This window comes from Balaenoptera musculus, chromosome 17 (genome assembly GCF_009873245.2).
Source record: "Balaenoptera musculus isolate JJ_BM4_2016_0621 chromosome 17, mBalMus1.pri.v3, whole genome shotgun sequence".
NCBI lineage: Eukaryota > Metazoa > Chordata > Mammalia > Artiodactyla > Balaenopteridae > Balaenoptera > Balaenoptera musculus.
The window spans coordinates 35,428,367-35,452,627 of NC_045801.1; the positions used below are offsets into that span (position 1 = coordinate 35,428,367).

The window sequence follows — 24,261 nt, forward strand, 5'->3', positions numbered from 1 at the left end:
ATATGTCTATTATATTGATTGTGGTGATGGTATCACAGGTGTTTGCACATGTACAAACTCTTTGATTGGACACATTATTAAATACATGCAATTCTTTGTGTGTCAATTACACCTCAATAAAACCTTGTTTTTTAAAAGGCCAACAACAAAATAGAAAAATAGGCAAAGAACATTAACAGTCCACAGTGGGGAAAAATATAACGGCTTTTAAATATGTGAAAAGAATCCAAGAAATGTAAATTATGAGACTAATTTTTTGTGTTAGCAAAAACTTTGAAGACTGATAAGATCCATTGATTGAGGGTAGGCAGAAATGAGCATATTCTAACGTTATTGATTGGCGTATAAATTAAAGTAGCATTTTTGGAGAACAATCTAAGATTTCAATATGCAAAACCTTTGCCCCAGAAGTTCCACTTCTATGAATTTATCCTTTAGTCACTCGTATGTTCATACTGCGGAATACTGTGCAACCAAAAAGGTGATTTGGTGTTATTGACATAGAACAGTCAAAATCATAAAACAATATATAAAATAATTTATTTGTGAAAACTTGGTAGATTCTCAAACACATACACATTCATATGGGATATAATGCCTAGAAACACATCTAGAAGGCTATCCAACAAACTGTCAAAATTCTGTTGAAAATGGTAGGAGATAAAGAAATATAAAAGGGGCGTTTATTTTTTTCTCCCTAAATTTATTTACAGTTTTTGTGTAATGAAATATTTTTTTAATATTTGTTCATTTGAATCCAGTAAATTCCACTTGTAGAAACTTATTCTAGGAAATAATCTAAAATCTTGAAAGATTTTATGTCTGAAGATTTTATAAAAGTATGATTTTATAATAGTGAAAACTATGGCAACAAACTACATGTAACCTAAATGTAAGTCGATGACAGTAAATCCACAGCACATAATGCTCTGCAGCTATTAAAATATTTAGAAAAAATCATAAAATCATGGCCAAATATTTATGTTATAAAGTTAGGTTGGAAAAAAGAGAAAAATACGCAATATGACCAATTACTTAAAAACTTCCCTTCATTGGCATAGTGCTTTATAGGTTTCATGGGGAAGGCCATTATTTATAGCTTGCAAATGCTAGAATTCCTAATCAAACAATCCTTAATTTTACAGCTTCAAGAACATTTGAAAAAATAGAAGAAGGTGTAACACGTATCACGTGAAATCCTAGATAATCAAAGAATGTATTTAAAATAATGAGTTCAACCTTCTACTGGAATTAGATTTTTTTTTCTTTTAATCAGTAGCCAAACTAATTAAGCTGAATTTTCCTTTTCACGCCCTCTCTATTAGATCTGTACAGAAAAAAAAATTATATATCTAAAAGGTTAACTATAAGAGGAAGATAGAAGAAAACAGCCTGGATAATTCACAGACCAGATAATGAGTTCCTGATTAATGCAGCTGGCTCTAATGTCACCAACGCTTTTAAAATAAATTTCTAATTGTCCTAGATGTTTTAATGTTATATCTCAGTTTAGAAAAGTACCAAATTACTTCCACAAATTCCCAGTTTCCACAGATGTTACCTTTAACGCTACAAGCAACATACATATGACAGAGAACATAAACAGAAGTTTTCACCCGTAGCTCTAGAAAAGTTTTTAATATAAAGTTTAATTACAGAGCCCTGGAGATTTACCTTTGAAAAGTGACTCCACTTTAAATAGCCCTACTGTTTAGATAAACAACCAAACTGTTTCTTAACCACTAATAATAGACCAAAAAAAAAAAAAAAGGGGGGGGGGGAATGGATGCAAGCCTAACCAAACCTGAGAAATGAAAAATAGTGGAAGATCTTTTCAAATCAAAATAAAGCAGAAAATTGGAAGACTCACAGGATTTTGGACCTGCCTGCCTCCACTTTTCCCACAACTAATTACCTCAAGAATGAAAGGTAAATGTGCATTTTTAAAATAAATTACGTTTTTTTCTAATTATATTGTTTAAGGTTCTCAGACCTTAAACTAGTAGTCTGTCTAATCTTTGTGGTCTCCGTGCCTGGCACGGTGCCCGGCTCTGTGCCTGGCCTGTAGGCACTCAATAAATCATGAAGTGGAAGAGATTTGTATGTATGGTGACCACTCATCTGTTGTTTGGACGTATTCACCCTGAGCTTAGTCATCGCCAGTCAGCTTGGAGACATGGGCTCCCTATCCCTTGACTAAGTTCCCTGAACTTGTGGCCTTTGATTAAGGAGCCTGAGTGAAGGCCTAGATCACTGCTTTCATTGGCAAGGGATGGGAGCTGTGAATTAGAGACAGTTCTCAGACGCAATGACTTGTACCAAGAGAAGAGACCACGGCTGGGCCTTCTGCCGATAAACTCTTTTTACTAACGCTGAACTCTCTATAAAACCCCAAGAAGAGCTTTTAAAATATCAAAATACTACATATATACATTAAGAAAACAAAACAAAACATAAAGTTCTCCTGAGAAAATACAATTTGAGTAAATGGAAAGAAATGCAATTCAAAACAAGTTACCATTTCACCCTATCAAATTGGCAAAGACTAAAAAGAAGAACATAAACACACTACTATATATAAAATAGAAAACGAACAAGGACCTACTGTATAGCACAGGGAACTATACTCAATATTTTGTAATAACCTATAAGGGAAAAGAATCTGAAAAAAGTATATATATATCTATATATATATATGTGAGTATATAACTGAATATATATATAACTGAATATATATAAAACTGAATCACTTTGCTGCACACCTGAAACTAACACAACATTGTAAATCAACTATACTTCAATTTAAAAAAATAAATTAAAAAAAAGAGGATAGTAAGAATTGCTGGGGAAGGAAGGTGAAATCCTCCCTCAGATACATTGTTGGAACATTACTCAGCCATAAAAAGGCACAAGATTGGGTCATTTGTAGAGACGTGGATGGACCTAGATACTGTCATAAAAAGTGAAGTAAGTCAGAAAGAGAAAAACAAACATCATATATTAACACATATATGTGGAATCTAGAAAAATGGTACAGATGAACCTGTTTGCAAGGCAAAAATAGAGACACAGATGTAGAGAACAAACGTATGGACACCAAGGGGGGGAAGGGGGGTGCGATGAATTGGGAGATTGGGATTGACATATATACACTAATATGTATAAAACAGATGACTAATGAGAACCTGCTGTATAGCACAGGGAACTCTGCTTAGTGCTCTGTGGTGACCTAAATGGGAAGGAAATCCAGAAAAGAGGGGATATGTGTATACATATGGCTGATTCACTTTGCTGTACAGTAGAAACTAACACAACATTGTAAAACAACTATACCCCAATAAAAAGTTAAAATGAAATAGAATAAAATAAAATATAAATTAAAAAATAAAATTTAGAAAAAGAGGATAATATGTATTGCTGGGGAAGGAAGGTGAAATCCTCCCTCAGATACAGTGTTGAAGGGAGTGTTAATGAGGAGAGGAGTTTTGGATGGCAATTTGGAAACATGAACCAAATATCTTTAAAAAGAGGATGGCTTTTGATCAGGGATGTCTATTCATTGGAATGTATATCAAGGACAAAACTAAGAAGTGTGTAAAGATTTAGCTATAAGTCATTCAAATACTGACTTTAATAGTAAAAAACATGAAAAATTTAAATGTACAACAGGGAACTGGTTAAATTAATCTGGACATTTCCATTCAATGTAAAACTATGGGCCATTAAAAATATTTACCACCATGAAAAGCTATGATCAATGTTAACTTAAAAAATAAGTAACTAAACAGTATATAAATTACTATCTCATCTCTGTATACATAGTATATTTATATGTACAGGCATAGAAAAAAGTAAAAAATATAGATGTCAGAGTGTTAGCAGTGTTACTATTAATAACTTTGAGTGGTAGTTTTGAGAGTAGTTGTATTCTGTAATGTTTTTACAATTAAGTATGAATTAATCATCTTAAAAGGGCCTTTTAAATAACCTTAAAAATAAGGCTAAAATAAAGGAAAAAATTTTAATGAGTTAAGTCCGCAAAGGTTGATCTCAAACTTTCCACATTTGAAAGTAATGAAAGTACTCTCACGCATAAGAACAATATATTTGACATCAAAAAGTCTAACGCTCTGGGACTTCCCTGGTGGTGTAGTGGTTAAGAATCCGCCTGCCAATGCAAGGGACAAGGGTTCGAGCCCTGGCCCGGGAAGATCCCACGTGCCGCGAAGCAACTAAGCCTGTGTGCCACAGCTACTGAGCCTGCGCTCTAGAGCCCGCGAGCCACAACTACTGAAGCCCGCGCGCCTAGACCCCGTGCTCCACAACAAGAGAAGTCACCGCAATGAGAAGCCCGCGCACCGCAACGAAGAGTAGCCCCCGCTCGCCACAACTAGAGAAAGCCCACGTGCAGCAATGAAGACCCAATGCAGCCAAAAATAAATAAATAAGTTTATATTTAAAAAATATTTTTAAAAAAATCTAAAGCTCTGAATATTTTTTAAATCATGAAACTAAATGATAACCAAGAACTTGAGGAAACTATAGCCAGAATTTTGACAAAACAGTTAATAATTTTAGGTGTGTAAAAAGCTCTCACAAATCAATAATAAAAATATCAGCATCCCAATTCAAAAAAAAAGAAAAAGAGTGAAAATTAAGAACAGACCACTTCTAACCCATATGGTACATTTGTACAGATGTTGTAAGGTGCCCTTTTCCCCGGGCAGAGGCCAGAGGGAAGCATAGCTCGATCTCAACCCCAAGGTCCCCTCGTCCAGGACACAGCAAAATAACTGTATGTAGTAGCCAAGGCAAAAACAAGATCTTCGGTAAAAAAGAAACTTAAATGACGAATAAACATCTGAGACAATGTTTAACCTCATCAATTATCAGACTGCAATTTAAAACAAAAATATACTTTTTTTGCTGTTCAAATTGACCAAAAAATTATAAATCTCATAGACTGGTGACAAGATGTGAGAAAGACACTCTCAAACACTGCTGGGAGAAAACATAAATTTTTACAACCTATCTAGAAGTCATTTTCAAAGTATGAATCAAGAACCTAAAAATATTTATCTTTTGTTCTTATACTTCCAGAAACTTATTCTAAAGTAATAAGCAGACATACAAAGATTTATGTACAAGCATGATTTATAATAATGAAAAAGCAAAACAACCTAAACATAAAAAATAGGAGATGATAGATTTCATCTTTAAATGCTATGTAGAAGTATACTTAAGAGACTACTAAAATGCCAATAATAAAGCACTAAGTAGAAAATGCAGAATGGCATGAATGATGTAAAAACGGGAGATTACAATTTGTACACTCTTTTATAACCACATTCATAACTGTAAGAAAATATATGAAGTGTTAGGGCCCTGGAATTATGAGTGACTTCTCTTCTATATACCTTTCTCTAGTTTCCAGTTTTTTCTCATGAGCTTATAGTATCTGCATAATTAGAAAAAAAGCCTCCCCAAGAAATGGTGCTTAAAAAAGAAAACACACTGCAAATGCAAAACTGCACCATAAAATAGTTGCAACAAAAGTCAGCCTCCAGCATAGCATTGAAAACAGTGAGGTAGGTCATTCAGAAATGCTTCAAAACTGTGATTTATAAAATAATCCATCAAACAGTAAATACAATAAAAATCTCAGATTCATAAAAATTTTCAATTTCTTCCATATTCCAGGAATATCTGGCACAACAACAACAAAATCTCAGAATATCATGTTCAATTTGGTTCACCTGGCCAACCGTAAGTTATGTTGCAAGAGAAAAACTCCCAACTTGTAATTAAATGTGCCCTGGGTATTGACCACATAGGTATTTTATTGTAAATTAGGAAGGATCAGGAACCCCAAAAAAGGATGTGGGTCTTTTAAATGAGGAAAAGAGAAGAGAAACAGGTACAACCGCCCGCCAATTCAACTTCAGGATACTAGGAGTGATAAATGAACTGTGCCCCAAGATTTGTGGGCAAACTCAAAAAGCAAATTTGTGGTTTCGCGTGGCTGAATACAAACCACACCTTTCAGGCTGTTTACTGAAATTGGATAAACACAGGATAAAAAGACAAACTGTAGCCCTTCCTAATCTCCTTCTCGCAAGCCCTACAAGGATATGCACCTTTATTTAGACTTTGAACGACCAAAAACGATAACGATTTTTGAAAATGTAAGGTACAGTATTTGAGATCTGATGAATTTCTGCACAATGAGAAGAAAAGTATGGGGGAGGGGAAGCCAGGTAGGCGTGGGAGAGAAGGGGACAATTGCAAATTTCACTTTTGAATCCACAACCAAAAAGTATAATCACAAACTCTGTGTTGATTCCCACAACCTAACGTTGCTTTGGTTTTGCTCACATTAGCAAAGTTCATTTCCTTTTTGTTTAAACCTCGCCCCTCCCCCGTTTTTTCCCTGACATATTTTTGGCAACTTAAGTGATTCTGGGAGGCCACGTTCTCCCTCCAAGTTCACATCGTGTACTTTTTGTTCCCTGGTGGATGCTCCTTGGATAGGTTGATAAGTAAATAACTTCACATTTGCGACAAAGCTTTCATTAAAGACGCCTGCAGGAAATCCAGTGATGCAATCTCACACAGCTTAACTAAAAGACTCCAACTCGCGTCTAGCATGATCTATGTACCAGCTTGTAGAAGCAGGTAGATGACTCACACGCTTGGCCCTCCAGGGAAAAGCAAGTCTATGTTATGGAAAAAATAAATTGTTGTTAAAAAAAAAAAAAAACAACTCAACCGTGCCTACAACTACTTTTTGTTTTTAAAGGAGGTCATATTCCGGGCTCTCCCTATTCCTGAAAAAAGATTAAATACAACTGGACCCACCACCGAGTCGTTCCCAAGAGCACCCACTCAGGTGAGGTCTGAGATGGCATGGAAGGCAGCCCCGCCTCCAGAGAATTTTCTCCAAGGGAAACTGCGCAGGCGCATGCAGCCTACTGAGTGGATGAAAAGGTTTCTCTTCTGCTTAGTCACCACCGCCGCTCCCCCCCGCCCCCTCACCCCCCACGCCCCCAGCTGCAAGTTATACAAAGGCTGGAAACTCCCACACCTATGTGTACTATTTTGAAAAACAGGTGGACTTGATAATTGGTCAAATCCAAAGAGACAGGGTTGTTGAGACACTAACCCAAAAGTGTACAGGTGAGTGAGGCATAGTGCAGAAGACACACGTGGCATACCAGCCGTGAAGAGCGGAGTGGCATCAGGAGGGAGGGAACAGATGAATTCTACCAGGAACAAGCAAGCAGGCAGGCTTTCCCATTTTATTTCGGCTATGTGTGTGTTATTTTTAAATATCTCCATGGCCAAATGACTATTTTTTTTTAAATAACCTTAAAATTTTTCTAATTACAAGAACAGTACAAGCTCACTTCAGCAAACTAGAATACAGAGAAGAACAAATAAGAGACAAAAGCATCTATAATTTCTCCATGCAGAGAGCAAACCACTGTTAACCTATTGTGGTTTTATTATCATAGTTTATTATTTATTTTCTATGCCTGTAAACCTTCTAACATAATACACCATGAACATTTTTCCTGTCATTAAATATTTTTCCATAATCTGAATTATAATGCTTGCCCCTGAACTGTGATTTACTAAACCAGTCCTCTGTACCTGGGCACTTAGAACTTTCCTGACTTTTCACTTTAAAAAATATTCCTACAATTAATATCCTTGATTACTTCCTTAAGATAAAGCCCTAAAACTGGAATTCAGGTGTCAGAAGGTAGGCCCATTTCAACCAGTTTTGCTAAACTGTCTTCCAGAAAGTTTGGAATAATGTATAATCCTCCTAGAAATGTATTTTACCCAAACCCAGTTTTTTTAATCTTGGCCAATTTGACAGGGAAACCTTGAGCTTCCCTGTTCTGTAATCTGTATTTCTTGGATTATTAATAAACTGAATATTATTTTATATGTATATTAATCACTTGTAGCTTTTGTGAACTGTCTACTCATGTTTGTGGACCGTATTTCTATTGAGACGTTGTCCTTTTTAAAAATGTTTTCAAAACTATGTAAGATAGACAGTTTTAAAAGTAGCCACCACGATTCCAAAGCAGCTAAAAACCGTGGTCTGCACAGGAAGCATAAATGTACTTAAAGGCTCTTCTAACCTAACAAAATCCTCCACTTGAGAACCTTCCAGGGGCTTCAATCCATTTTGTCCTGGTACCAATACCGGCTTCAGAGAAAATGGACTTCAGAGACTTCTAAATCTTATAACACAATAGGATACCAGAGAAGGAGATTTTATTCCTGACCTACATGAATAGTCATTTGTGTGCCCTGGAGTGAAATCATATGTTGTCTTTTTTTTAAACTTTTTATTTTATATTGGAGTATAGCCGATTAACAATGTTGTAATAGTTTCAGGTGCAGAGCAAAGCGACTCAGCCATACATATACGTGTATCTATTCTCCCCCAAACTCCCTTCCCATCCAGGCTGCCACATAACATTGAGCAGGGTTCCCTGTATATATTGTCTTATAATCGAAGTGAAAATGCAGGTGCTATTCTTATTCTTATATTATTTAATACCTTTTCTGAACACTTATGAAACCATTGGCTTGGCAATACTGGTTGACGGTAGGTGTCCCTGAATTATGTTTTATTAAGAGGAGGAGGAATCTGGAAGTGGGGCATGGGAGGGGAAGGAAGAAGGAAGGAGGAGAAGGGGGAGGAGGAGGGGAAAGAGAGGAGGAGGGGAGAGAGGAGAGGAGGAGAAGAGGAAAAGGCAGGAAGAGGAAAGAGAAGGCCCATTTGCTGCTGTTTTCATTTTACTAAATTTTATTCAATGTTCCAAACATTCCAATACTGCCTCTCTTTCACTCTACGAGCCTGTGCAGAGTAAACCACTTCCTGGGTGCTGTTCTGGAAGGGGGTTCTCAGAGTACCTGCCAGCCCTTTTTATCTGATTTTCTTGTACCTTTATCTACCAGCCCAGTGAGGCTGTGAGGGGGTCCACTAAGTAAACCATTGATCTTAGCGCCTAAGATGCCCTTCTGAATTCCGTGTGGCCCTCCGAATTCCTCCCGCCTGCCAGAAGTCTGTTTCTTTGTCATCTTAAACCACTTTTTATTTTGCTAAAATAAAATGATTTGAGGGGGGCCTGGAGCAGAAGCAGGTCCCTCTGTGCCCTGTACCCTCCTATCTTGTTGACATCATCCTTCTGTGAGCCGCCACCAGCCCAGACCCCACTGGAAGGGAGAACACGAGACTCACAGAATGCTGGAGCAGGTGATTATCCTCAGAGATCATTTAGTTCAACTTCATTTTACAGGTGAAAAATAACGAAAGACAAACCCTCTGATCTTATGTTAATTATCTTATTGGCAATACAGGAAAGAGGCAAAAGCTACCTTTGTTCCTTGCTGCTTTGAAAAGTTAGATCCAAGAAGTACAGAAAGCAGTTATTTTCTGAGGCTCACTGAACTGAGAACTAAAGCCAATGACTTGGGGCGAGTGTGGGAAGGAAAGGCCACTTTAACTCACAGTAATGCTGTCGGAATCTTAACCACGTATTTCATATACCCATGTTCATATTTTAAGAAGCAAATAGGCAATGCCTCCCCTGTTCTCAATCTCCCTACCAAAAAAACGGAGTATATTTTTTTAATTAATCAAAACCTCAGATTTTCAATTCATACAACGCCAGTATGCAACACACAAGAAAGAATGTAAGGCACTTTTTTCCTCAAATCAAACTTTTAGCTCCAAATCCTACTCTTGGTTACTCACAGACTCTGTATGATCTGTAAGGCTCGTCCTAGATCTAGGATTCAAGGCATCAAGTTAAAATCAGAATCAATCCGCCAGGAGGACAAACAGCACACGTCATCCTCTCTTAGAGCCCAGCTCTGCAGCTGGAGCACGGCAGATCTCGTACTACTGAGAAAAGGCTGGCAACTCAACAGTGGCTAAAGCATAGTTTCTCCCTGCTCCTTTTTTCTTCCTCTCTTTTCTCCATTCTTCTCCCCTTCACTTCAACCTTTCCCCCTTTTCTAAAACCCCGATCTAAATTCAGAAGCCTTAAAAAAGAGACTCTGGCCCTGGGGTGTTTGTTATACGCGTACATTCAGCATTTGGACGAAAGGCTGGCGCCAAAATAAAAAGAAGCAACAGGCGAATCTTGCTTCCCTTTCTGCTCTGGGGGGTGTCTGCATTCACACTTGTAAAGGAAGCATTTCCTTGGGAGTGAATGTGAAGTCAGATCACTTTAAAAATGCTCCCCACAAAGTTCATTGCCCTGTTCATTACAAAGTAAAATAAGGCTCTTCATCGCCACAGGCAGCGATTGCTTTCCACTGAATGCCCATTCAAATGCTCGGTCAATCTCCATAACCCCGACAGATTCTCGAAATGTACATCGAAATCCCCTGAAATGTATCAGCTTTTTAAGTACTTTCCACAAAGCTCTAAAAATGTGTGCTTGGTGGGCATTTTATATAGCAAATCAAAATGTGCTGTTTTTAAAGATAATATTACTTTAATCCTGCTACTCACCAGAACACATCAAGCTAAAACACTTAATTCTCTTCCCAGTATAAATGGGGGTGGGAGTTGGGGGTAGATCCCAGAAGAAGTACTTCCTTGCTTCTATCCCACTTCCCCCATTATAACCCAGTCCTTTCTACCACAGACCATTAAAAGACTTACAGCATAAAATGTAATTTTCTGGTGATGGAGGATGGATGGATGGATGGATGGATAAATAAAATGGAACCAAGGAGCCAGGACTTCTCTAATGGATGGAAATACGCAGGGCAGGTGGAGTGAATCTGAATTTCGGAGGCTTCAATTTGAAGACCTGTGAAGCTGTCTGAGGGACTCCCAGGTGTATGTTGTTGTTACTAAGCAACCCACTCATCCTCCTGGGCCAAAGCAGAAATTCCTATTCAGCCTGTTGCTGCTCGCTAAGGAATTTTTCCTGGACGAGTTTGCCAATCACTACCCTGTTTCAGCTTAGACCTCACTTTTTATAATTGAGCAGGAATCCTTGAACACCTTTTGAAAAGGAAGAGAGTGCCTGCACCCCAAAGTGAATACCAGGGATCATGAGTGAGGACTAATTTAGGACAAGGCTTGCCTTATACTAAGAAGAACTTAAAAGTAAACATTTTCCAAGGTTAAACTCAGTTGACTTGAGTTAGATAAGGTGCCATCCCTTGCTGCCATCATCTTAACTCTTGGCTCAGGTAACAAGAATGGGTTACTGCTGTTATAAATGCTAAGAGAACACAGCAAAGTTCACTGACTAAAAGAACACCTAAAATCAGATTCATATTGATATCTCTGCATGGAGGAAGTGCACGTGTCAATTCCTATCAAGTAATATGGGAGGGAAAAAAATCAGCAAAGTGGTATCAGGAGACAGACCAAGGAGGGAAAGAAGGGAGGGAGGGAGGGAGGGAAAGAAGGAAAAAAAATGTTGTTTCAGACTAAGGATGAAATAAGAGGAAAAATACAAGTTAACCAAATTGTTTATTTTTTAACCTGAAGTGTATGCCTGGTTGTATCAAAGTCACAGAGAGGAACCAAAGCATTTGCTTGAGTTACCTAAGTCTTTAAAAAAAAACTAGATTTAATAACCTAACATCAAAATAATAATCTTGTTTAAATTATCTATAGATTTCAAACAAATACTTCTTGGGGTTCTTGGGTGGTGGTGTTGTATAAATGTTTCTATGTATGTTTGACTTACTTGGCCATATGTATAAATGCTCTGTTTGACTTTGCAGAGTATAGTAGAAATTGCTGGATACAGCTCTTCATCACTGCTCCAGCACTTACTTTTTTTTTTTTTTAACATCTTTTTTGGAGTATAATTGCCTTACAATGGTGTGTTAGTTTCTGCTTTATAACAAAGTGAATCAGTTATACATATACATATGTTCCCATATCTCTTCCCCCTTGCGTCTCCCTCCCTCCCACCCTCCCTATCCCACCCCTCTAGGTGGTCACAAAGCACCGAGCTGATCTCCCTGTGCTATGCGGCTGCTTCCCACTAGCTATCTATTTTACATTTGGTAGTGTATATAAGTCCATGCCACTCTCTTACTTCGTCCCAGCTTACCCTTCCCCCTCCCCGTATCCTCAAGTCCCTTCTCTAGTAGGTCTGCGTCTTTATTCCTGTCCTGCCCCTAGGTTCTTCATGACCTTTTTTTTTTTTTTAGATTCCATATATATGTGTTAGCATATGGTATTTGTTTTTCTCTTTCTGACTTACTTCACTCTGTATGACAGACTCTAGGTCCATCCACCTCACTACTTTTAATCCTCCTTAAATCAGATGGCACTGGGTCCATTTGGGTGGCCTAGTCTCTGCGGTTGGTTTAAAACAGGACCTAATTACAGATCAACAGAAAGCCTAGTACCATCTTGTTAGGGTAATACTTAAAGCTACCATTAGCCCTAGAAATGAGACTGCAACCATCATCCCATTAAATATTTCACCAAGGACCAGCATCAGATTGTACAGATCAGAACTCGTTATCTTTGACTTTGTGCTACAAAATAGAATCTAAATTCAATGAAATAACTGTGCCCAGAAAAATGAACATGAATTTTATCTTCTAATGTAAAACTATGGAAGGACAAGGTTGGCCTTCTAACTCCAACCCAGCTCCCTAGTGAGTGGGATCCAGCCTAAAATCTGAGTTTGACCTTTTAACTTTGGGCCTGGCAGAAGGCCACATGGGTGACATCACTCCAAATCAGGTGTTTAGCAGCTCTGGAAATATATGACTTGTCAAAAGGATCCCATTCTTCCAGAAGGGACAGTTCAGCAACACATTGAAAGTAAACAATATTGAGAGAAGGCCTAAGAACTCTTAAACCCTAGTTAAAATATCAGAAGCTGCTCATCCAGAAGTAGCATAATGAACATAAAACCCACAGGTTTCATTTCACTTATATGCTGGATATACACCTGAGAAGGTATATATAAATTGAATTTATTATGTAAAGTACTCACTTAAAGCATTATTTTGCTAAGTAACCCAATGCAGATGCCCCGGCCCCTCTCCGGAGAATCTGATTCCATAGCTCTGGGGTGGGGCACAGGGAGTGTAGTTTTACCAAGTGCCTCAGGTGATATATTTTTGTAATCAGATGAGTGTGTTGCAGTGACTTAAAGAATGCCTATGGACATTCCTATTACTAAGCACATACATAATTATCTTCAACCTTTTTTTTCAATCAGTCCAGACTTCTATATTGTTGTCTAGCATTTTCTTATTTTTCAGGTAAGTTAATTTTGCCTGTATATTAGTTTATTTCACTGAAGATGCAAAACTAACCAAAGCACACTGTTTGCAATGTCTCACTTCCAAACACAGTGGCCCAGTCTGTTTTCTGATGGATACAAGTTTGCAGAAATTGAATGCGGATGAGAGAAAAAAAGAGCAAACTGGAGGCTAATTTAGGGTTGAGATAGCTAGGAAGGGTGGCAGGCTAAATTAAGAGGTTTAGACAGGTATGAGTGTCAGAGCAAACACCATGTTGGTCCCTCTTCTTCAGTTCTAATTCCCAGGGGTCATCCAGTATGTGTGCATTTTTTTCATCTCTAAATTAAGAAGTGTGCAAGATTTAATCCATTGTAGGGAAGAGAACGCTGGACTCTAGCCATTAAACTGGTGATACCTGGGGAAAGAAACAAGACTGACACTATTAGCTGATTCTTTATTTACTCCCCTCTTGACTGCCAGGACCATTTATAAGTATAATGTTGTCTGGTTTTGAGTGTACGAGTATCTGGACTATTAAGTAGAGAATTGATTATCTTAGTTTACTTAATGGGACCGCTGTCTCTCTAAGTCTCTGATTCACCCACACTGGGCTCCTTTCTGATCCTAGAATATGCTAAGTACTCTCCCACCTCAGGGTCTTTGCACTTGCTCATCCATCTGCCTGTAACACTCTTATCCCAAGTATCTTCAGTGCTTGATCTCACTTCAGGTTTCTGCTCAAAGGTCATCTCATCAGAGAGGCCATCCCTGACCACCTTATATAAAATAATTCCCTGTTATTCTCAATCCCATTAGCCTGCTTTGCTTTCCTTTGTAGCATTTATCATCATCTAACTTGTTATGTATTTCCTTCTTTACTGATTTACTGTTTCCTGGCACTACAATGGTAGCACCACAATGGCAGGGAGTTTGTTCTATTTGCTAATGAATCTCAATGCCAGGATCAATGCTCAGTATATAGTGGCACTCAAGATTTATTTGTTGAATAAATGAGTGGGTATTTTTATTGCTTTGAGGAAGATATGATTAACTCAGTACTGGTGATCTTAAAAGATAATATAGGGAACTCCCTGGTGGTCCAATGGTTAGGACTCCATGCTTTTTCACTGCTGTGGCCCGGGTTCAATCCCTGGTTGGGGAACTAAGATCCCGCAAGCTGTGTGGCATGGCCAAAAGAAAAAAAAATTATATAGCTACATGGAAACATATCCATTTATAAAACTAAAGAGTAGAAAGATTAATTGAAATATTTCATCCCATTACTTGAAATGCTACCCACATGAGGTATCTATAACTTTGGACATTTTCCTTTCTAGAATAATGGCTGGACTCCTTAAGATAAAACACACAGAATGACTAAAGGTAATTGTCCTAAGGCAAAAGCGGGGTGGGTAGGGAGAAGGGGGATTTATGTAATATCTGTTCCTGTTTCATCTTCCGCTAGAGTGTAAGTCCCTTGAGGACATGGCCCACTTTATACGCCTTTTTCTTCTCCTATAATACCTATCTGAATGTGTTGCAAATGGTAGGTAATCAGAAAACACATACAGGTAATGAAAAACACCTGTGAGTTTCAAATAAATCATATATATATATATTCTGAATATTTTGGCAGTAAAATAAGAGTTTCTAAATCTATCATTGGGCTGCTAGAATACACATGCTTGTTGACAAAGATCATAAATCTTCATAAAATGTTGGAAAGGGGGAGTAGAAAAATTCTAAATATGTACAAAGACAAACTGTCCTAAAAATACTTTGTTTTAAATAGTGATAGCATCAACATTGCAGAACATAAAAAGCAGATCGTGTCAATCTGAAAAGTTCACAACTATAAAAAAGATGATGGTACTTCAGTCCAGACTTGCTAACTGGAATTATCTTCGTATGCTATCCAAAAGCTTGCCTACACTTTGATGGGTTTATAGAAAAAAAAAGTCCTTTGTGTATTCTTTTAGGTTAGTTCCAGAAAATACAGACAAGCCTCCTACAGGGATTTACCAAAAAGTTGATAAAGTTCAAGCTCCAGGACTCCCATTTGCTCTGGCAGGAAGCTCCAGAAACAGTCTCACATGTTCTTTTTTTTTTTTTTTTTTTTTTTTAGAGCCCTCACCCCTACTCCACCTAACACAATTGCATAAGCTTCAAGCTCATAAAACCTGGGCCCACCCCTGCCAGCCAGCCATTAAGAAAACTAGGCTAGAATCTGCAAAAATGATCCAAAAATCATTTGTTAATTTCAAGCATTTCTCCATAGTCTAAGCAAAGAGACGTAAATGGGGTTCAACAGTCTCTTTGGGGTATTGTTAGTATTACTTTTCCCAGGAAACAAAATGAAGTCTTGGAAACCATCACTAGATAAAAGTTACTTTCATTAAATGTAAGTATACATAACCCTAGATAGTTATTACCCATAAAAATTAGGTAATGTATTGCAGTGAACTAGATTGCCAGTGTTCCGAACTTATTTTCTTTCTTTAAATTTATTTTTAATGGAAGTATAATTCACATTCAAATATTATTTTCAAGTGTACAACATAGTGATTTGATGTCTATATAGGTCACGAAACGATCCGCAAAATAAATCTAGTTACAATCCGTCACCAAAGTTAACACAATATTGACTATATTAGAACTTATTTTCAATACTAAATAAATTATCTTCATTGGTGCTAAGTACAATCGGTCAAAATAAAAGCCAATCCGTTTTCATTCTAAATTCGAGTCCCGTTGTATCACAAAACGAAGTGGTGCAACCGAATGTTAATCGTGTTATTTAATTAAGGAATTACAATAAGACTTATCCAATATTCACTAGATTTGCAACCATTTTTGACACGAAGATCAAAACAAAAAAACCGTGCTGCCATCTCGGCTTTTGGCTACTGAAGTTTTCAAACTCGAGTAGTGAGTTCTTAAAGGCTACAGAGAGAATTTGGGGTGGGAGCGGGGGTACACTCAAGCAATCCCACACTTTCCCAGTCCCACCCCTGCTCCCGACCTCGTCCCGTGTTTGTATTGTAACTAGGTCCTCCCCTCCGGTGTGTAGCTCGCACTTAATTTTTCATTAGTGGGCAAAGTGGTACTAATATCTGGTAGTTTTTCTTAAGTATGATAGCCTGTGACGTTAGCTACACCTACCCTACCCGGGGTTTAACTTTGAGGATGGTCCCCTCCATCCCTGGACAGGTCCACAAGGCATTCCCGCTGCCCCCCTCAGGGTCCCTCGGTTTGGGACGGGTCCCAGGCCACTTCTCCAGGAGAGGCGCCGGCAGCACCCCCCCCCCGCGGAAACGCCCTGAGGAAGGTCTCCCTGGGGTGGCCGCACCGCCGGGGGAAAGCGACCAGGAAAAGCGGAAAGGTGGCCTCCACGCACTCCCGATAGGACGCAGCCCGTTCCCAGCCCAGGACGCGCCCGCCTGGAGGGGGAAGGCAGCGTCGCCACCGAATCCCGGGCAGGGCCGCGGGACCCACCTCCGGCCCCCGCTCGCTCCCGCCCTCCGCCCCACCTCCCCCTGGCAGCACAAAGCCGGCCGGGAGGCGGGGGCCAGGCCTGCTGGGCGGCCGCCTGGACGAGACGGGACCCGGGCCCGGCGCCCCGCGGCTCAGGCTGCCGAGCCCCGGCGCGTCTAGAGTTCCCGTCCCGGACGGGGCGCACGCGCCCCCAGGCTGGCCTTAGGAGGCGCGGGAAGCCGGGCTCCCCGCCTTTTCAGGCGAGAGTCGCCTAGGGAGGCCCCCGCGCACTCGCTCCGTCCCGCTAGCCACGCCCGAGGTGGCGGCCTCCGGAGCGGGGCGCCTGGGCCGGCCGGGCCTCGGAGGGCGGCGAGCTCGCGGGGCCGCGGAGGCTGTCCGGGCGGGGCTGACTCGATAAGTTGCAGGCGCCCCGTAGCGCCTGACCGTGGCGCAAACTCGGGCCTCAAATCAATCCCCCTCGTTCCCGAAAGGTCCAGTCCTCCCGCACCTGCGTAAGATGGCCAAGCCATTCGGGGGCGGGCGGGAGGGGGCGGGGGCACGGCGGTGGGGGCGGCCCCCGCGGCCCCCTCGGCCCCCGAGACCCGGGCCGCCCGGCGCCTCGCCTCCCGTCGGGGGCGCACACGCGGGCGCGCACACGCACACCATCCGGCCCAGTGCGGGAAGATGGCCGTTTCTGCTTCAGGATAAAGGCTCTTTGTTGCGCTCGCACAAAAGCCGCCAAGACCCGCTTTTCCAGCAGGCCCTTTGGGCTAATCGAAGGAACTCAGCTGAATTTCCAAATGGCCCTAAGAGCCTGAAGCGGTGGGAGCAACTAAAAGAGAGGGAGAATAACAGGCCTCCCGCCCTCTTCTACCAAAACCTCTGCCAATATACAAGGATTCGTCCTGGGAGACCGGGGCTGAGATCATTCGTAAGGGAGGAAGGAAAGAGGAAAACCTACTTTTACTATCAAGGCCCAAAGGGGGTATTAAACATTCATATTCTTGCAGGGTGTCTCCCCTTAACCAGGGTAGAAACATAATCTGGAAAAGTCTGGATACACCAAAAAGAAAAAGAAAAAAGAAAGAAAAAAAAAAACAAAAAAAAAACCCAACAATAGCAACCTAAAAAAAAAAAAAAAAACCAAAAACCAAAAAACATAACAAACCAGTTGCCATCAGCCCAAAGTGGTAGTAGCAGCAGCCGGCGCGTGTGATCCACTTACTTGTCCGACTCTTGTGACATGTTTGATCCAATGAACTCGCTCCCCTTTTCCTGGAGCCTCAGCCTCTGGTGAAACTGGACTTTCAAGTCTGTGCAGGTGAAGGTGTGTGAGAGCGCCCGAGATGGCAGAACAAGAGCTACAGGTAATTCTGCTTTTCCGTCCCCCCTCACCACTCTCGCTCGCTCGCCCGCTCGCGCCCTCACCTAGCCGGAAAGGTGGGATAAGGGGGGGGCCCCCTCACATGGGGCCCGAGCTCGGAGGCGGCCGGGCGGCGCGGAGTCCTCCCGGATCGTGGCAGTGGGTAGCCACAGAGCACAAAGTGGCGGACTTGGGCGGCCACAGGTAACTTTCTCGCAAGGAGCTGAATTCTTTCACTAAAGGGTACAAGCCCGAGGGACGAGCTGCGCGGTGATTGGCTGCGGGGCTCCCTCAGGTGAGCTGCCATTGGCAGAGGCGCGCTCAGGTAAGGCCCTTCTCCAAGTGCAGGTAACTCACTCCGAAGTTTACCTGAGAGCAGCGGCGGCACGCTTGCAGCTCTGCGGCAGCCCGTGGGAGCTGAGGGTCAGTGCTTCGAGTAGACTTCATGCTACGTTTCCCTTCTTCCCGGAGGCCGGCCTGGGAAGGGGGGTTGGGGGTTTGGCGGGGGGGTGGGGGGGATTGAGGGAGAGAAGTTAACAGGAAAAAAAGCAACACCTGCAACCACTAGGGATTGTGGGTCAAACGGAAGGACTAAGGAGAGCTGAACTCGGGGATCCCAAGCCAACCGGAATCAAATGCACCGCACCACCACAAGGCTTTTAATACCCACATTAAGAGGACTGTTTGACAGTGTCGGAAGAGTACGGGACTAAAGTGTACGTTGTGCTCAGAGGAGGAGAAAAACACAAAGATCGCCGAGTCTGTTACGTAATTGCATTTTTAACATACTTATCCACAACAAACACTTTTCGTGTCTCGATGTGTAACAGATACGATAGATTACTAGATTTACAAATAGGTGAGCATCCTTTCATGACCTAGACGGATAGGGAGTGGCGTGGTTTTGATGGGCTGAAGAAATGTGGTCGAACAGACGCTAATATGGCTCAGGCACACCTCTTCCATCTTAACTCGGCAGCCTGGGATTCCAGAGCTGCAAACCACTGAATCCCTCCCATAAACCTGTTGTCATTTGACGTTTCCAGGCAAGCGTCAACATTTACATTGTAATTCAATAGAAGCAGCGATTACAAAGGAGATTTATCCTTCCAGCTTAATATGGTTGCCAAGTAAACAATTCAGAATGAAACTGACTTTTTTGCAGTTTTGTTTCTCCTGGTTGGGAACAACGAATTTGCAAACGTGTAATTTATAACCACTACTTCCAACGAGTATCTGTGGAAGTTCGACAGGAATCTAGCCCATGCATATGAATTGTAGAAATAAAGAGGGCATGGAAAGCTTATCATGATTTATTTCGAATTAATACTACATTGACAGAGATGAAACAACTTCTATTTTAACCTGTATGGATCATAATGAAAATTACATTATGAGATAAGGTTTGGCTGTTCTGTGTTTCATTCTCAACAAATGAATTTCAAAATTTTTTCTTACTTTTTAAAGACAGTATAAGCACACACGCTTACTTTTTAAAGATAATACAATACTTCAAGATAATGCAGTACCCACCTCTCCTCTGCCTTCTTAACCTCCTGTCTAGAGGCTACCAAATTCCACTTTTAGCTATCTATTCTGTCATTACCTTCCTATTTCTAAATAATTTACACAGCTATCCCTTGATTTATCTATTTAGATGATGTGCTTTGTCCACCTGTTGCCTTAGATAAGGACTTAACTCTATCAAACCCCATCTAGTTTCATCTTCCACCATTCATCCAATATATCTCTTTCACAGTTTAGGGATAACAAGTAGTCAGTGACTGTGCAAATACTAGTCACAATAGAGCAACTATGGTTGTTTTCTTTCTTATAAAAACCTTTTATCTGTTTACTCAGTTTGTGATGTTTCCAACCTGATATTTTTTCTACAACATGTCTATCAAATAACTGTCACATTTATTTTCCAAATGATCAAACAATCAATCCCATTCCCCCCCCGCCCCCCCCCCACCGGAAACATCCCTCCGAAGTCCACTGTCCTTCTCTTCCAATGGAGATAATTTCCTCTCTGGACCTGCTACTCAGTTGTCATCCTGGGACATCTCCAGAGTAAGAACCACATTTCTCTGTCCTGTGCCTTTTATCTTTGTTTGCTGCTTCATTTTCCATGGCATATGTTCCAGTAATAGCCCAAGAATGGGTACAGAAGGTAAAATTTTAAATGTCTTTATTCAACTCTTACTTTTTAAAGAGTTTGACCAAGTGTAGAATTCTAAGTTGAAATATTTCATTCATAAGTTCATAAAAATTGCTCTTTTATCTTCTAGCATCCAATGTTGCCATTGAGAATTCGGATGTCATCTTGATTCCCATTCCTTTGTGATCTGGAATTTTTCTTTCTAAAAACGTATAGAATAATCTCTTTATTTCTAATATTCTGAAATTTCATGATTATGTGCCTTGGTTACCTAATATTCTGAAATTTTATCATGTTGGAGGCTTTCATCAAATGTTTGCAAACCTTTGACTCTCCCTTCTTACTTAAGAATGAGGTCATAAAACCCCACTGGAAACTACATATAGGGGTGGGAGGGAGTCTGCTTGCTTATTGGTGGGCCCGCTGTGTGGTGATCAGATAAAAAGTTCACCTTTCCTTAGGAAGATCCCCCAAATATCAGAAACTAGAGGTCTTTTCTTCTGGGCTCTTAAGCATCTCAAGAGAAGTATCTGCTATCTCTTGCCTGAGGGAAAACTCACCTGGCTGCCAGTATTCTCAAAGCAGTTCAGGAGAAGGGATCCAGATGGGTCTCTGCTCGGTATGCAGTTTCTCCTTCTTTCTTTCCTGTAGGTGCCTTACTCCTGCCCTTCTTTCTGCCTGATGCACAAGCCTCTCTCCTGTTTTTCCTGCTGGAGTTGTAATCACCTGGCTCCAAGAAGTGGCACAGGGCACCTGAGCTGAGGATCTAACAACTCCAAATACCCACATTCACTCAGCTCTCGGCCTGTCACCTCTCCCTCACTTCTGGGATCCTGAGACCTCTCATCAACATCTCTCTCTCTCATGATCTCTGGCATCTCCAAGACCCAGGCCTATCTGGTGTTTTATAGAATAATCTCTTGGGCTGTTTCTGTACTGACCTCTAGGATGACATTAGAGTAGCTTCCGATGTTCTGTTAAACCAGTTTCCAGGGCTTCCCTGGTGGCACAGTGGTTAAGAATCCGCCTGCTAATGCAGGGGACACGGGTTCGAGCCGTGGTCCGGGAAGATCCCACATGCCGCGGAGCAACTAAGCCCGTGCACCACAACTACTGAGCCTGCGCTCTAGAGCCCACACGCCACAACTACTGAAGCCCATGTGCCACAACTACTGAAGGCTGCGTGCCTAGAACCTGTGCTCTGCAACAAGAGAAGCCACCACAATGAGAAGCCCGCGCACCGCAACAAAGAGTAACCCCGCTCGCCTCAACCAGAGAAAGCCTGCGCGCAGCGACGAAGACCCAACCCAGCCAAAAATAAATAAATAAATAAATTAATTAATTAAAAAAAACCCAAAACAAAACAGTTTCCACTCTTCCATCCAGACCATCTTCCAGAAATGTGTTGAAATATATCCTTTGCAGATGACCCCACCTCCATCCTCTTTGTCCCTGTGGATTTATCCTTTTATGTTCCTTTACTGTCCTTTTCAGGAGACAATGAACATAAACAAGTATGGGCCAATCTGCCATCTTTAATGGGAAGCCATTTCCAAAACTATCCAAAAGCTTTTACCAAACTGTCCCAGATTTGTTTGTGCAAACAAAACCAGAATTTGTGGGCAACCCTTTCCTTTTTTTGGTCAATGGTGGCCAAGATTCCTTTCTTCCTCTCCAATAGCTAATAACTCAACTTTGACTGCATCACTTAGTATCCCCTGATTGGCTACCTACTGCGACATTGATTGGTTAGTTTGTGAAGGATAAGGTCCTCCGTGGACCATTTAAAATCATTGACCATGCAATTACCTCTGTTACCCAATTGTTTTGATTCTTTTGGCAAAAGAGTTGTAAGTGACTATGAAACCCTGCCACACCCATCATGAGAATGTACTTCTCTCTCTCATTTTAACAGTCTTCATAGAATCTTCACCAGGAGTAGATTCCATCTCAAGAAACCACTTTCTTTGGTCAACTCAGCATTCATGAAAGTTTTATCATCAGATTGCAGCAATTCGGTCACATCTTCAGGCTCTACTTCTATTTCTAGCTCTCTTGCTATTTCTACCACATCTGCAGTTACTTCCTCCAATGAAATCTTGAACCCCTCAAAGTCATTCATGGGGATTGAAAGCAACTTCTTCCCAATTCCTGATAACGTTGATATTTTGACCTCTTTCCATGAGTCACCTCATTATGAATGTTCTTAATGGCATCTAGAATGATGAATCCTTTCCAGAAGATTTTCAATTTACTTTGTCCAGATTCATCAGAGGAATCATTGTCTGTGGCAGCTATAGCCTTATGAAATGTACTTCTTAAATAGTAAGACTTGAAAGTTGAGATGACTCCTTGATCCATAGGCTGTGGAATGGATGTTGTGTTAGCAGGCATGAAACAACATTTATCTCATTGTACATCTCCATCAGAGCTCTTGGGTAACCAGGTGCATTTTCAGTGAGCATCGATATTTTGAAATGAATCTTTTTTTTTCTGAGCAGTAGGTCTCAACAGTGGCTTAAACATTCAATCAACCAGGCTATAAACACATATGCTGTCATACAGGCTTTGTTAATCCATTTATCAAGCACAGTCAGAGATTTAGCATAGGGCCCTAGGATTTTCAGAATGGTAGATGAGCATTGGCTTCAACTTCAAGTCACCAGCTGCATTAGCCTCTATTAAGAGAGTCAGCCTTTGAAGCCAGGCGTTGACTTCTCTCTAGCTATGAAAGTTCTGGATGACATCTTCCAATACAAGGCTTTTTCATCTACATTGAAAGTTTGATGTTTAGTGTAGCTACCTTCATTAATTATCTTAGCTAGAGGGACTTCCCTGATGGCGCAGTGGTTAAGAATCCACCTGCCAATGCAGGGGACACGGGTTTGAGCCCTGGTCCGGGAAGATATCACATGTCACAGAGCAACTAAGCCCGTGTGCCACAACTACTGAAGCCCGCACACCTAGAGCCCGTGCTCCACAACAAGAGAAGCCACTGCAATGAGAAGCCCGCGCACCACAACGAAGAGTAGCCCCCGCTCGCCACAACTAGAGAAAGCCCGCACGCAACAAAGACCCAACGCAGCCAAAAAGAAAAAAAAATAATAAATAAATAAATAAATAAATTTATTAAAAAATTATTTTAGCTAGATCTTCTGGATAACTTGCTGCAGCTTCTACATCAGCACTTGCTGCTTCACCTTGCACTTTTATGTTACAGAGATGGCTTCTTTCCTTAAAGTTCATGAACCAACTCTGCTAGCTTCAAACTTTTCTTCTGCAGCTTCTTCACCTATCTCAGCCTTCATAGAATTAAAGAGAATTAGGGCCTTGCTCTGGATTAGGCTTTGGCTTAAGGGAATGTTGTGGCTGGTTTGATCTTCTATGCAGACCACTAAAACTTTCTGCATATCAGTAATAATTTTGTTCCACTTTCTTGCCATTCATGTGTTCACTGGAGTAGCACTTTTAATTTCCTTCAAGAACTTTTTCTTTGCATTTACAACTTGGCTAACTGTTCGGCACAAGAGGGCTAGCTTTTGGCCTGACTCAGCTTTCTACATGCCTTCCTCACTGAGCTTAATAATTTTCAGCTTTTGATTTAAAGTGAGAGATGTGTGACTTGTCCTTTCACTTGAACACTTAGAGGCCACTGTAGGGTTATTAATTGGCCTAATAGCAATATTGTTGTATCTCAGGGAATAGGGGGGCCTGAAGAGAGTGAGAGAGATGGGGGAATGGCCTGTCAGTGGAGAAGTCAGAACACACACAACATTTATCTATTAAGTTTGTCATCTAATATGGGCATATTTCATGGTGCCTCAAAACAATTACAATAGTAACATCGAAGATCACCTATCATAGATCACTATAACAAATATAATAACAATGAAAAAGTTTGAAATATTGCAAAAATCATCAAAATGTGACACAGAGACAAAAAGTGAGGAAATGCTGCTGGAAAAATGGTGCCAACAGACTTTGATGCAGGGTT

General features: G+C 40.9%; 1 protein-coding gene across 4 annotated transcripts in view; it reads right to left on the reverse strand.

The window, feature by feature from the left end:
- The window catches only part of GRHL2 (grainyhead like transcription factor 2), a 173,426-nt gene extending 155,392 nt beyond the window's left edge, over positions 1–18,034 (reverse strand). For 3 of the 4 annotated variants that reach the window (XR_005017027.1, XM_036830297.1, XM_036830296.1), the window contains exon 1: positions 17,969–18,034. Coding sequence is in view for 2 of the 4 variants with exons in the window: in XM_036830297.1 (XP_036686192.1) it covers positions 17,969–17,988 (20 nt within the window). In the remaining 2 variants the exon portion in view is untranslated. Of the gene's footprint in view, positions 1–17,911 lie in introns of all 4 variants that reach the window. The other variant, XM_036830298.1, reaches the window with a different exon arrangement.
- Between the last annotated feature and the right edge of the window lie 6,227 nt (positions 18,035–24,261).